Below are 15519 nucleotides of genomic sequence, written 5' to 3' on the forward strand. Positions count from 1 at the left end.
TGAATAATTAACAAAAATAAAACAAACAAGACTAAGATAAATCCGATTTTACTGGATTAGAGTTCTAAGATAAATTATTGACTGAAACAGCAGAAGATAAACAACATATAGAGAATAATATATTTTATGTAATAATGTTTGCCAAAATCATCTCTCAAATATATATATATATATACACACACACACATACATGCACACATATATATGTACATATATAAGTATGTACATATGGATAAGCAGGTTTTAAAGGATTTGCAACTGTCACATTTTTAAAATCAAAGCAGACAGGTGATGATTGTACATGCCTTTAATCCCAGCACTTGGGAGGCAGATGCAGGCAGATCTCTGAGTTCGAGGCCAGCCTGGTCTACAGAGGGGGTTCCTATACAGCCATGCCTACAGAGAGAAATGTAACTATATGTTATATGTGGGGTGAGGATTATTCTATTTACCCACCCTAGCTCCCAAATAAATGACACAGAGACTTCCTGCATTTATTGATACGCTTTAGGCTCTATAGCTGGGCCGATAGTCATTTACACTAATCCTCTATGCTAGTCTTGCTATTTCCCAGCCATGCCCTCCGAGGTACTGGCCCTATTGGTCCTCCCTGGGCTGTTTCTTCTCTCAGGGTCAGCCCTTAATCACCACATCCTTTCTTCACCGCTTCCTCCTCCCTTCTGTCCCCCCATGGTCCCTACCTGAAATCCCAAGACCATGAATGGCAGCTCTGCCTGCCTCTCTCACCCAACTGTAGGCTGCCCAGCTTCTTTATTAATCGATCGGAGATCACTGGGGAGCAAAGTTTACACACCATCGATCAATGAACATGACGCAGTGCTCACGTCCGGACTGCAAACCAGATCTCAGGGCCCAGAGTTCACCATCTGAATGCACAGTGACCAGACCAACCCCCAACAGAGAAACCCTGTCTTGAAAAGCCAAACCTAAATAAATGAATAGACACAATTAAATTAAAATTTAAAACAGAAGCCAGGCCTAGTCAGTAGGCAGGTGGGTCTCTGTGAGTTTGAGACCACTTCAGAAACAGTTTTTTTAAAAAAAAATTGGTCTGGAAGGAGGTTAAGAAAGAAATGTTGAGGTGGGAGACGTGTTTCAGCAGTTAAAAGCTCTGCTTACTCTGGCAAAGGACACAGAACCTGTTCCCAGCACTCACACTGGGCAGTTCACAACGGCCTGTAACTCCAGTTCCTGAGGATCTGATGTTCTTTTCTTCACCCTCTGCCACAGGCATTGCACATGTGGTGTACATACATGCATGCAGGCAAACATTCATACACATAAAATAAAAAATAAGGAAATATTATTATTATTAGGTTTATTTTTTTTTAGGCAGGGTTTCTCTGTGTGGCCTTGCCTATCCTGTACCTACAGGCTGGCTTTGAACTCACAGTGATCCACCTGCCTCTGTCTCCCGAGTGCTGGAATTAAAGGTGTATGCCACCACACCTGGCTTGGAAATCTTATTTTTAAAGTAAACGTTATCCTCATTTTTAGTATTTTAAGGTTTTACTTAAAAGGGTGACATGCTCATGTGTCACTAATGTAGCTGGAAAATGTTTGGTTTGGGTACTGTACCGGAAGCCTCATGAATGCTGGACAAGTCCCCTCTCACTGAGCCACATACCCCCTCAGCCATAAGGTACATTTTATCTAAAGCAAGAGCATTGACATGTTCTGATTTCAGGTATACCAAGTTCTAAAATTGTTCCCTACGAAGGAGTTTGCAACTCTGTCCCGTTGAGGTTAGGCTTGGCCATGTGAGCAGGAGCCATTCATGCCCCTCAGAGCAGAGGTTTGGAGAGGTGGGTGAGGACTCCTATACTCTTGTCCCTTTGTCACAAGACCAAAGGTGTTTGGGCTAGAGCCTGCCCTTACCTTATTGGGGTGAATGGGAAAGGGGTAAACTCCTCTTTGACTTATGACGGTGATGAAATGTGAGAAATAGATTATTGCCACCATAGCCCGGGGGACAGTGGGGCCAATAGTACAGCCTGACCTATCTTTGCTGGCCTAGGGATAAGATGAGAGAACAAACAGTCACTTGGGGCAGAGTTCAAAGGAACAAAGGGATAAGGGCCAGGGGACTTGTGTTTGTCACAGACCTGGAGGTAAAGTGAGACGAAGAGCAGCCGAGACAAATCTGGCTAGTTTTTAATATGCTCCAAACCCTCCTCTCTCAACTGTTTGCTGGCCAAAGAAAGCAATGTGGTGGGGTTCATCAGGCCAAGGGCTAGCCTAGCCTGCACGAAGCCATGGTTTGGTTCCCAGCGCCATATAACTTGGATATGGTAATACATACCTGGAATTTCTGCTCAAGCCAGGAGGGCCAGAAGTTCAAGGCCTACTTAGGACACGTGAAACCTTGTCTAGGGATGGGCAGCTTGAGGTGCAGATCTTGTTCCGTTATCTGATGGTTCTGGCCATGGATCTAACCAGTGAAATTTCCAAGGGGTACTGGGAATTTACTGAGAAAAACCCTCCTATCCCCAAGTGCCTGGGCCTAAAAGCACATGGGTTTCCACCTTTCCTAAGCACTATCAGCCACCTTAGTAGTGCATCCAAGAGGCTCCCTGTGCTGGCCAAAGCAATTCGATCTTGAAGAAGGCTTATAGGCAAGAGAGGCCAGGACTGACAGAGCAAAAATACTGGATGTTTTCAGCTTGACTCAGGTCATGTAGAAGCTGACCTGTATGGGGAGTGACTCCAGAAAGATGACAGGTTTGGTGTCACCTTTATATGAATAATAGGAAAGAAAAGAACATTGTTTCTGTGCTCACAGTCTATGGGGCTATGAGCTAAAGTTTTCTTGTCAGGCCAGTGTGGAGGACTACATAGCCTTGGGCATCGATTCCACCGGCTGGCTTTGAGTTGGCTTGGGAGGGATTGGGAACTGAGTGTTAGTAACCCCTCAGAGCCTCATTTTAAAGGTGGGCTTGAGAATATTGCACACAACGGCTCACATCCGTCATCTTAGCAATTAGGACCCCGAGGCAGAAGGATCATCAGGATCGCTGTCAAGCTCAGCTTGGGCTACATATGAGTTCTAGGCCAGTCTAGGCTGTGGAGTATGAGTCTCTCTCCCCAAAATAGTTATCCACTTTGAAGCCAAGCATGACGCAGGAGGATCATCATGAATGCAAGGGCAGCCTAGCGGCCCTGTCTTAAAATAAAAAAAAAAGAAAAAGGAGAAGGAAAAAAAGAAAGAAAAATAAGAGTACTCATTCTGTAGAACTTGTGCAAAGAACAAAGATGTGCAGCTCTCTTCACACATGGAGATGGCCCTCGTGCGTGTGTTCAAAGGTGGCAGAAATGAACGGGCTAACAGAAAGGTCTGCAGGGCTACACCTGGGGCCCTCAGCCAGCTGCTGAGATAAAAGTCCTTGGTGTCTCTCCCTTGATCTACAGAAGGAAGAAGCTGTGAAAATGCACCCTCAGCCCCTCAACCCCGAGATGTCCCCAGCCATTTCCACTAGGCGTAGTCTCTAGTAGCTTATGAGTTTCATTCCCCCTCCCCCAGGAGAAGAGACAGACACCCATCTATCTGGAAGGTCAGTCCATACTCCTTCTGCCTTGTTGGCTGGAGCAACACACCACAAAACCCACTCCAGGCTGAAGACCTACTCAGCCTCAACCGAGAGGCCTGTACCGAGAGGACTACATTCCTGGAATCCACCGTTTCCTACAATATATGTTTTCAGTGGCCAGCGCCCATTTTCTACCAGAGCCCCTGTTATTAATGGCTCAAGGGGCCACCCATGAGACTGCCTGTCAGACCATATTTCAGCACAGTCAACTGAGAGCAAGTTAAGGCATGTCCGGGTTCTGCTGTGAGTGGACTTAGATGCTGGCCTTTGAAAGCTGCTGGTCAGCAAGGGGCAAATCCTCCTAAATCCTCCCAAAGATAGGAGCATGTGGTCATCTCTTTCAAAGGAATTTTTACTCCCATGGGACAGTTGGGTTTTTCTTTTTTTTTTTTTGGCTCTGGCATCTCTTGTCACTTCCGTGAAACTTGATTCATTTGGGTTTCTCTTTTATTTCCATAGTAGAGTAAAAATAATTTTTTTGAAACAGGGTTTCTCTATGTAGCCTTGACCATCCTGGATTCTCTTTGTGGTCCAGGCTGGCCTCGAACTCACAGTGATTTGCCTGCCTTGCCTCCGGAGTGCTGGGAATACAGGTGTGCGCCACCACGTCCGGCTCTAGAGTAGATTTTAATGTCCACTCAACATCCATCTAGCCTTCAACAAGGGAAGTAGTCACTGCTTTCGAACGCCCCTGACCCCTGACTCAGGCCAAATACCAGGGAGGCTGCTCCATTCTCTACTCCAAGGGTAGCATAGATGTTGAACTATAAGAAATTTCTATTCCTTCATTTGTAACACAGCTTAGAACACCAGTAAGTTTTTGTTGGGACTGCTGAGGAAAATGGATACTCCCGTAAAAATGAGCATAGCTCTTAGGGAACTTGGCAAGGAATTAATTTTTTAAAATATTTATTTGTATATGAGTGCTCTATCTGCATGTACACCTGCATGCCAGAAGAGGGCATCAGATCACATTATAGATGGTTTTGGGCCACCATATGGTTGCTGGGAATTGAACTCAGGACCTTTGGAAGAGCAAGACAGTGCTCTTAACCACTGAGGCATCTCTCCAGCCCCGGCAGGGAATTAATTGTTCAGGGCCACTGCATAGAGAGATGAAGATGCCAGCATGAAGTAGAGAAGGGCAGAGGCTGAATGAGGGTAAGCCAGAGGTCCTATCCAAGTCCCTGCATCAGGCCACACCTGATTCATACCTAGTTTTCACTAATATGTATGCCAATCCACTTTACATCTCTATAAGGCACTATGCATTGATTCTTTCTCTTAGAACTTAGTCAGCTTAGTGCTTAGTCAGCACTAGCACATCTGTTCCATTGGCTTTCTCTGGATTTCCCAGTGTGAATGTGGTCTGAGTTTGGTTGAACTCAGCTTCCCTCCCACTCTTGTCATTTAATATTTATGATGGTGCTTCAGGGCCATTTGTTGGGAACTCCACCCTGACACACAGAACTTCTAAGTTCTCCCAGGTAGATAACTCAGGCTGTCTTCACCTGGCTCTGTCTAGGAGCTAGGGTACCACGAGGAATCTGTCTCCACTGTCTCCTGGCTTTCAGTTCAAGCAAGGTGGGTTACTCAGGGAGTGTCACCACCACAAACCAGACTTGGGCACGAGAAGAGCTACACTCTGAGACACTCTGGCAAAGCTCATGGAGACTGTAACACAACACAGCTGTTTTCTCCAAGGCCACATAACCAGATACAGCTGTCATACAGGCTCAAACAGGCCTAGACAGCCTGACTTCTAGCTAAGCAGATTATGGGCAGGCTTCCTGCAGAGATAACAGTCTCTCAAATGGATGCTGGAAATGGTCAGCTCAGATTTTCCCCAATAGTGAATGAAGACAGAGAGCCTCACTCCATCCTCCTCAGCCTGCCTCCTCTATAGTCATCATAAAGATCACAGACACTGTATATTATTCTAGAACTCAGACTAGGTTGATGGGACACTTCCCCTCCCCACCCTCCCACACCAGGGAAGGAGTGAGGGTCACAGTTTTTTAATAAACTGGACAACCACGTCCATAATCCTTGAGGAGCAAGGGAAGCTCAGGAAGCTAATGTCAAAAGTGTTTAGCACTCCATGGAAACCGTCCTCCATATGATGCCACGTCACAGGCACCCCCAGATCTTCCAGCCTCTTCTTATATAGGAGCGAGTGGTCTCGGATAAGGTCATACTCACAGCTCACAATGCAGGTTTCTGGGAGCTGAGACACTATATCGTCTTCTGCAATGAGGGGTGAGCAGGTAGCATTCAGTATGAACTTGATCTCCTCGTAAGCATCTTCATTTACAGGCCCCGGGGGTACGGGTTGGTAGCCTCGCTTCTTAAATCTCTCCGGGATGTGTTCTGAGCCCAACCACTTTCTGTATTTCTCCCAGACTTCGGAAGGCAGATGCATACCGTTCTTGACGACACTTTTCCAGGAAGAGTTTATGTCTAGGTGACAACACCAGCAATAAAAGGCCAGATTCCAAGAAAGCAATGGGATGTTGTCATTTTGTTGATAAGAAGGGCTCTGGAAATCTATGCTTTGCAGTAGGGAGTAGATCAGAACCTGAGCCCGGATCCTGGGGAGATCTTTTTGGTTCAAAGACTCTTGACAAACCACAGTGGCTGCATTCCCTCCTATGCTGTCCCCACAGACCACAACTCGAGCTGGATCCACTCCATACACATGCAGTGATCTCAGAAAGTGGACAGTAGCTGCCTCACAGTCTTCTTTCATCACCGGGTACTTGTACATGGGAGACTTTCTGTATCTACAGAGGAATCAAGGACCATAGGTTATGTACAATGCTCGGCCTCGTCTGACTTCTCACATCTCAGATCCCCCTTCGAAGCCTGGAGAGGAGGAAGCAGGCAAGGGCCTAAACACACAGTGTATCTAAAGCCCTCATGCCTGACACATAGGTTCAGAGGAGGTAATTGCCATTCCACTTGGGAATGGATGCGATATTGTTTAGATGTTCCAGTAGCCATGCTGGACACTGCTGACCTTAGGCAGAGGAAATGTAACCTGTCTGCCACAGGCAGGGCTGGTAGACATAATGAACTCTTCCAACCAAAGGCAAAGTGCCACACCCAGTCCCGTCAGCCTCCAAAGGACAGGGTTAAATGATGTGTTTATCTACAAATGCTTCCTGCGTCAAGGAAGGGAATCTAGTCCCACTCTCTTTCCTCTCTCCCTTTTTTTTCTCATTATTGGCTCCTCAGGGCCCAGCCCTCCCGTATTTTCTGCTCCAATTCTATTGGCTTCAAGCTTAAACTTCAGACCCTCTCACTACAAATCATAGGTGTCCGCCTGTGTGTTCCGGTTGCCCCCCCCCCCCCCCTTTCTCACCCGACTGATGCCACGACAGAGTCACAGCCCTTGGCCAAACGCAAGCATATGTTGTGGTGGGTTCCTGGAAAAACAAAATTAAGTGTCACATTTACTAGGACATTTTCATTCTCCAGCCTTTCTGGCCTTCCTCTTCTTGTAAACAGAGCACCAGAGTCAGCTGAGCAGATCATGAAATAGCTTCTGGTTGTAAATAGCCTGCCAACTTTTCCACTGTGTTGCTTCTGTGAGCTGCAAGGACAACAGTTTCCAAGATGCCCATGAGCTGATGCACTCCACCACTTATCAAAAACACCCCAAAGGGAATAGAGCACAGTGCCTTGTTGTGTGAAAGTGGTATTCTCATATATCAACTTAGGAAGAGGTCAGACCATTGCATTAATGTACCACCAAAATGATCTGTGCCTACAAATTGCCCTGGATTTTCCTGGTCCTAACAGTAGAGTGTATACCAGAAGAAATGATCATTCTTTTTTTTTTTTAATTAAAAAATAATGTATTATGTATACTGTGCTCTGCCTGCACATATACCTGCAGGCCAGAAGAGGGCATCAGATCACAGTATAGCTGGTTGGGAGCCACCATTTGGTTGCTGGGAATTGAACTCAGGACCTCTGGAGGAGCAGTCAGTGCCCTTAACCTCTGAGCCATCTCTCCAGCCCCATCATTCTTTTTTTAAAAAAAATTTATTTTACTTTTACTTATGTGCATGTGTTATACACACTTGTGTGAAGGTGTTCCACAGAAACAAGGGGGGGAGGAAGAGGAGGAAGAGGAGGAGGAGGAGGAGGAGGAGGAGCAGCTGCTAGATCTACTGCTGCTTCTAGATCTCCTGGAGCCAGAGTTGCAGTCAGTTATATGATGCCCCACATGGGTGCTAGGGACCCAACTTGGGTCCTCGGGAAGAGCAGCACATGATCTTAACTACTGAGCCATCTCTCTAGCATCCACCCCCTGAAGGACCTTTTCTCTCAGTCCCATTTAGCCAGGTGACAGGGGACTCGAAGAAGCCAGAAGAAAGGTTCTTTCTTACTCAAGCTCCCCAGGATGCTTCCACCACCATGGAAGAAGATGATGCCAGTCCTGAGGGTGGAGGAGGGTTCCTTGGGTTTGTACAACTTCACAGGGACTGTCCCAAAGTGCATATCTGTGACTACAACATCAGGATCTTTCTTGAGTGGCTTCAGATCGTGCAGAAAACTGGCAAACTGGGCCGCATAACACAGCCCCAGCTTCTCAAAAATCATCCCCTGTTAGAGAGAGAAGAGGCAGTGGGTTGAGGATTACGCACCCACCACTCACTTTGCATGCCCCTGGGAGGCTGTTGGCCACATTTACCCTTCCCGGTGCCAAGAAGGATCTTGGAAAATATTGATCAGACTGCACCATAGACCTCCTGCGCTTCCTCCCTCTCCTAAGCAGTCTCACAAGGCACCTGCAGTTAAAGCCACGCTTACCCATGTGGCTCCACCACCAGGCCTACTCCTCTTCCTAACCCTTTGCATGCCAGCCATGACAAACCAGGCCTCTGGCCAAACCTTGAGGATCCCTTTTGAAGACCCCTGTTCTACCTAAGGTCTGGGCATTGCCTTCTAGAGAAGGTTGTTTTCTTAACTTTCCATGGCATCTACTGAATTGTTTTTGAAAAAAATGTGACGTGAAAGGTTTTTCTCTGTAGGAAAATTAGGAATGAGGAAGGAAATGCAAAGATGTATGGGCCAGTGATGTCAGTGCAGGTGGAGGCCCATGGGCTTCTTCAGGTTATTGTATTGTTTTTTTTTTCTTTATTTCTTTTTCTTTTTGTGCTTTGTTTTTAAGGCAGGGTTTCTCTGTGTAGTCTTGGCTGTCCTGGAACTTACTCTGTAGACCAGGCTGGCCCCAAATTCCACCTGCCTCTTCCTCCTGAATGCTGGGATTAAAGGTGTGGGCCACCAGACCAGGAAAAAATTATTTTATGTATGAGTCCTCTATTTGCAAGCACCCCTGCATCAGATCACATTACAGATGGTTGCGAGCCACCATGTTGTTGCCAGGAATTGAACTCAGGACCTTTGGAAGAACAGGCAGTACTCTTAACTGCTGAGCCATCTCTCCAGCCCTATTGTGTTATCATTGACATCTAGCTAAAGGTTTTCAAAAATAAATATAAATGTAAATATAAATATAAATAAGTAACATTCTTCTGTATTCATAGACCAGTGTCTGGCTCAGCCATCATCAGAGAAGTTTCCTCCTGCAGGAGATGGGAACAAATACAGAGACCACATCTAGACAGTGGACAAATAATCAATTATAAATGGGACATCTCTATCAAAATCCTCTCCTGAAAGCTCAGGGGGAAGGGGAGGCAGTGGGGCTAGGTGACAAAAAGGAGACTGTGTCTTCGAGGTAGAACAGAATTGACACACATAGGAGCTCCCAGAGACTGTGTGGCAGCATGCACAGGCCTACGCAGGTCCAAGCGAGATGGGCTCCTAGTGCTAAGAGGGAAGTGGACACTAGCTCCCACTCCTGACCAAGAGGCTATCTCCAACTGACAACCATTCAAAAAGAAAAAAAGAGTTTCCTCCAGTGAAGTCTTATGGGTCTACAAACCACATTTAAAGGGGGGTTCCATATCTAGCAGTAGATGCCAACACAATATAATCTCAGTGCTATTCTTAGACATGTATTGTCTCATAAGGCTTGTTTTGGCCTTGACTGTCCTGGACTCAGTTTGGAGGCCAGGCTGGTCCCAACTCACAGTGATCCACCTGCCTCAGCCTCCCCAAATGCTAGGAATAAAGTTGTGACCCTTGGCTGGGCTTAAAAAAAAAAACCTTGCTTGTAGTTTGCTTTGCTATTATGATTTATTTATTTATTTTTTGGTTTTTTTGAGACAGGGTTTCTCTGTGTAGCCCTGGCTGTCCTGGAATTCAACTCTGTAGACCAGGCTGGCCTTGAACTAGCAGATCTGCCTGCCTCTGCCTCCCGAGTGCTGGGTTTAAAGGCGTGCGCCACCTGGTCCAGCTTCCCTCTGCTTTTCTACATGCTTTGTTTTATTCTGGTTTGGCTTTTCTTCATTGGCCTGTTTTTTTTTTTTTTCTCAGAAGAGAGAGATAAAGGAAGCATGGCGTCAAATGGGTAGAAAATAGGGAGACGCTGAGAGGAAAGGAGGGAGGGAAACATATCAGAGTATACTGTATGAAAAAAATTGCAGCTGGGCGTGGTGGTGCACGACTTTAATACCAGCACTCGGGAGGCAGAGGCAGGTGGATCAATGTGAGTTCGAGGCCAGCCTGGTCTACAAAGTGAGTCCAGGACAGCGAAAGGAACACAGAGAGACCCTGTCTCAAAAAAAAAACAAAAAAACAAAAAAACCCACAAAAAACAAAAAACAAAAAATAACAACAAACAAACAAAATTCCAGATGAATAAGTAAATAAATAAGTGGACACTCTCTTGGTCTTTCTAGTAGTTTCTAGTCCTAAATCACAAGCATTTTGGCTGTGAATGAAGCTTGTGGACTCATCTCAGACCACTTTTTTTTTCTTTTTGGGGTGTGTATAGTATGTTGGGTGTATGTGTTGTATGTACTTGTTAGTGTAGGTGTATGTACATCTATCTGTACATCTATGTACATGAGGAGGCCAGAGGTCAACACTGGATGTCTTTCTTTCTTTTTTTTTTCTTTTTCTTTTTCTTTCTTTCTTTCTTTTTTTTTTTTTTTTTTTTTTTTGGTTTTTTGAGACAGGGCTTCTCTGTGTAGCCTTGGCCATCCCAGACTCACTTTATAGATCAGGCTGGTCTTCAACTCACAGTGATCCACCTGCCTCTGCCTCCCGAGTGCTGGGATTAAAGTCGTGCGCCACCATACCCAGCTCGGATGTCTTTCTTCAATTACACTCCATCATGTTTATTTATTCAATTATTTATTATTTTATCATGTTTATTTAAGTGTGTGTGTGTGTGTGTGTGTGTGTGTGTGTGTGTGTGTGTGTGTGTGTGTGTTGTCTGTGTGTTACAGAGGTCAGAGGACAACTTGAAGGAGTCAGTTCTGTTCTTCCACCAGGTCATTAGGCTTGCTGACAACCGACTTTAGCTGCTGTGCCACCTTCCCGACCCATCTAATTTGTTTTTGAGACAGGGCCTTTTTAGGCTCAGACCGCCATTCTCAGCTCTGTGCTTGGCTTCTCATGATCTGAACCCAGGTTCTCAAGTTTAAGCAGCAGACACTTTACAGATTGCACTGTCTCCCCAGCCCCACAGAAAACTTTATTATTATTATTATTATTATTATTATTATTATTATTATTATTATTAATTTATTTATTTATTTATTCACTTTACATTGGTTGTAGTGACCTCCTTCCTCTCCTCCAAGTCCTCCCCCATTCCTCCTGCCCTAAAACCCAGAAAAGGAAGACCCTCCCTACCCACCCACCACAGCTCCTCAATTCACATCAGGACTGAGTGCATCCTCTTCCCCTGTGGCCCAGCAAGGCAGGTCCCATCAGGGGGAGGTGATCAAAAATCAGACAATGGAGTCCATGTCAGAGACAGTCCCGCTCCCCTTACTATATAATAAATACATGGAATTCATCCAGGAAGGCAGTTTCCTATGCACATAGCTGTCAGACAAGTAATGTGTGGTGTGACGACGCACACACATGGACAGATAAGTGTCGGCTGCCATCTGATAGCACCCTGTGCCGAGATAGGTGAGGAGACCACAGCTCCTCATGTCTGTAGCAGATGAAGTAACTGTGCAGATGAAGCACCTGTGATTCCTCGTGTGCTAGGGTTACCCTGGGGACCGCGCGCTGCTAACTTGCACCCCTCCATGGCAGGAGAGGCTACAATCAGAGGTTAGCAGTGAAAAATATGGTATCTGATCCAGCAAAGCTATGGGCCCCTTGCGTTCTGATCTTGGAGTGAGCAAGCCATGGGCTTCCTGCTGCCTTGCTACGTTTTCCTCCTGGGCCTGGCCTCTTCAAGCTATTTGTTGCTAGATTCCTTGTGAGCTTGCTTACCACTGGCCAGGCCCCCTTCCTCTCCTAGCATGGACTGCAAGCTCCCTGGAGGCAGGCTCTCCCTAGGACTTTCTCTTTCACCCATCCCTGAGCTCAGAGACTGGGCTCTGAAACCACACAGTGGTTGAATAAGACACCATTACAGAAAAGAATTAACACTGACTGTGTAACACATAGGAGGGTTTACCCTACCATAGATGTTGCAATACACCCTCTGGATAGTTCAACTCTGGGATCCTTGAGAAATGCCAGGCAATAGGGGCTGCTAGGACCCCATATTTAGCAGACAGAGAATCTGAGCCTTGGTAACTAGAAACTTGAACTGTAGACTACAAGAAGAAATGCCAAGGGGGGAAAACTAGAGTTGGGCCATTTGCAAAAGCAGGCCCAGGGTACTGTTTTAAGTCTGGTACCTTTAGCTTAACATAATGATCTCCAGTTCCACCATTTTCCTAAAAATATACTTTCATTTTTTTTAATGGTTGAGTAAAATTTCATTGTGTCTAGGTGTGATGATGCGCATGTTTACTCCCAACACTCAAGAGGCAGAGGCAGGCCAAACTCTCTTGAGTTCAAGGCAAGCTTGGTCTACATAGTGAGACCTTGGCTCCTTTGTAAAAATTTGTGCGTTCCTATTGTAGGTTTTCTTCATCCATTTATCTGTTGGTGGATGTCTAGGTGATTTCATTCCCTGGCTCTTGTGAATAGAGCTGAGTGAACACAGATGCATAAATGTCTCTGGGGTAGGATATAAATTCCTTGGGTGTTACTGTAAGTGAGATGACCCAGGCGAAAATCATGTTCTCTCTCGTGTCTGAACCCTAGCTTATAATGTTTATATGTGTGTGTAAAATTGGTTTTGAGTGTGTCTATTGAGCTATGAAATAGGAAACAGGCTATGAGATGGGGAGAGGGCTTTAAAAATGGGAGACAAAGCCATAGGGTCCATGGATATGAAGATAGAGAGGAGGTTACAGGGGGTAGAAGGGTGTAAGAGAGCAGGTTAGGAGGAGAATTATTCAAAAAGCACATTTTCTTTGAAAAGGCTGTTATGGAAACTAGTATTTTGTATAACAACTGTTTTTAAAAATTAAGGGTTTTTTTTGTTTTGTTTTCTGTTTTTGTCTTTTGTTTGTTTTTGTGACAGGGTTTCTCTTCATATCCTTGGCTACCCTAGAACTCACCGTGTGGACCTGGCTGGCCTCGTACCCACAGAGATGCATCTGCTTCTACCTCACCAAGTGCTGGAATCACCTGGACCACCACACCTGGCCTTAAAAAATCATTTTTAAAAATAGAACAAAGAATTTGTTAAAGTTAGGTTCTATGGAGCTCATCAGTTTAGAGTGATGACAGCTGCTCTTCCAGAGGACTCATGTTCGATTCCTAGCACCAACATGGTGGCTCACAACCATCTGTAACTCTAGTCCCAGGAGAGTTTAATGCCCTCTTCTGGCGCCTGCTGGTACTGCACACACATGGTGAACAGCTATGCACACCGATAAAGCACCCACACACATAACATAAATCATTTCTAATGTTTTTTAAAAAGTGTGCTCTATGGTTCTGCTCATGTCTTCACCTAACTTACTAGTTTGCTTTCTGTTTTCTTAATTCTGTTGCTTGCTGACTCTAGCTAGCAGATCTCTGTAGTCACGGAAGCTCCAAAACTCATCCCTACCTTCAGCAAAGTACTGAGGGCTAACAAGGGTGGAGATTGACTTTTTCCTCTGTGTTAATGGAGTACCATAGTTTGCACATTCCATATTCTGCAGGAGCCCTTGTGGAAAAGGACCCAGGGTGATGCTATTTATAGGAGGAAGAGCCTTTGGGAAGAAAGGCTTAGTGGAGGTCACTGGGGACGTAGGCTGATCAGGGAGGGCAGAGTGTAAGAACAAAATCTAAGCCAGGAGGTAGTCACACACACCTTTAATCCCATCACTCAGTAAGCAAAGGTGGGCAGATCTCTGAGTTTGAGGCCAGCCTGCTCTACAGAGTAAGTTCTAGACAGCCAGGGCTACACAGAGAAACCCTGTCTTGAAAAAGAAAATCATAATCTAATGATGCATGCACTCTAAAATACACAGTGAGGCCCATTCTTTTGTATGATAAATACAAAATGAATTTTAAACAAGGCACTATGGAATCTCACACCTTCTTTCTCTATTGTTCCTTGCAACACGGATAGTTTTCCTCAGCCATATCCTCTCTCTCCCAAAACAATAAGGGCGACATCACAAGTTACAGCCTCAAAATCCGTGAGCCTAAATGACCCTTTTGGGGCTTTGTAAATCAATTGTCTTGGGTATATTGTTATAGCAATGGAAACATCGAGAAAGCAAACATCCATTGAATTGTGAATAGTATTGAAGCATCCAGGATCTGATTTGTACTAACTTCTATCCTCAGCCCTCAGGTGAAGGAGACAAGCAAAATACAAACTCACCCATGTCATTGACAAGTGTAGAAAGCAACTGAGGAATCGCAGCCTCACGGGGTGAGTGATGCCTTCCGGGATGCGTTCAATCCAAAAGTGTTTACAGATCACCCACAGCAGAACCCCCAGCGAGAGCACAGACACAGCACCTACAAGGATTGTCAGGGCCAGAACCACCATGCTGCTTCCACTTCAAAGGAGGCCAAGTGTCACCTGAGCCTGCCACAGGCCGTAGAAGACAGTGCAGATAATCAGGTCTCTTTATACATCACTGACTTCCCTCTCCACCTCCTTGCTTCTGGTAATCTGGCCCAGCCCAGGCAAGGAGTCGCTTAAGGACTGAGAGGGGAGGGCGTGGTTGCAGGCCAGGACCCACGCAGAGGAGAAAGTGGTTCCTACAGCCTCTTTCAGAAGGGAAGAGATCTCAGTAGTTCCTACTTAAATCCTGGCATCAGCTCTAGATAGGGCATTGGGTAAGCCACAGAGTTGCTGTAGTCATTAGACACTTGCCCTTAGACCTTATTGTCCCAATTCTAGTGTGACAACACTTACTATTCCTTAACTAAGTGAGGAGGCTTTAGGGCATTTGTGCTTGCTGGTTCTCTGTGTAACAACCCCCATCCCCCCCCCCCCACATACCAGATGGAAACTGGACTCAGTTCTTCCCATCCTGCCTGCAGCTGCTCAAGTGTCACCTAGCTAGCTAGCCAGCTATTCAAAATTTCAGTATGTCACTACCAACAGCCCCAAGGGCCCTGTCATACCACATGACTTCATTTTCATCTGTGGCTTTTATCATCACCCAAGACGTCTGTCCCTAGACTGTAGAACATACCTTTTGAACACAGAAATGTTTACATTGTTGTCCTTCTTTTAACATTTATTTATTTATTTATTTATTTTTATTTTATGTGTGTGAGTATTTTGCCTGCACATGTGTCTGTGCCTCATGCCTGTTGGGTGCACTGGATGCCATAAGGCAGCGTCAGACCCACTGGAATGGAGTTACAGATGATTGTGAGCTACCACGTGGGTGCTGGAAATTGAACCCAGGTCTGCTGCATGAACAGCCAGTGCTGTTTAACTACTAAGCCATCT

General features: G+C 45.6%; 1 protein-coding gene across 1 annotated transcript; it reads right to left on the bottom strand.

The window, feature by feature from the left end:
- Positions 1-1064: 1064 nt before the first annotated feature.
- On the bottom strand, positions 1065-14723 carry LOC311599908 (arylacetamide deacetylase-like 3). The gene is made up of 4 exons (XM_084786019.1): positions 14431-14723; positions 8006-8222; positions 6973-7036; positions 1065-6391 (listed from the first exon to the last, which is right to left on the bottom strand). Exons 1-4 carry the CDS (start codon positions 14599-14601, stop codon positions 5617-5619), a joined length of 1227 nt encoding a protein of 408 aa, XP_084642145.1. The 5' UTR covers positions 14602-14723; the 3' UTR covers positions 1065-5616.
- Positions 14724-15519: the final 796 nt, after the last annotated feature.

This window comes from Acomys minous, assembly GCF_964271855.1.
Source record: "Acomys minous genome assembly, chromosome: 6".
Taxonomy (NCBI): domain Eukaryota; kingdom Metazoa; phylum Chordata; class Mammalia; order Rodentia; family Muridae; genus Acomys; species Acomys minous.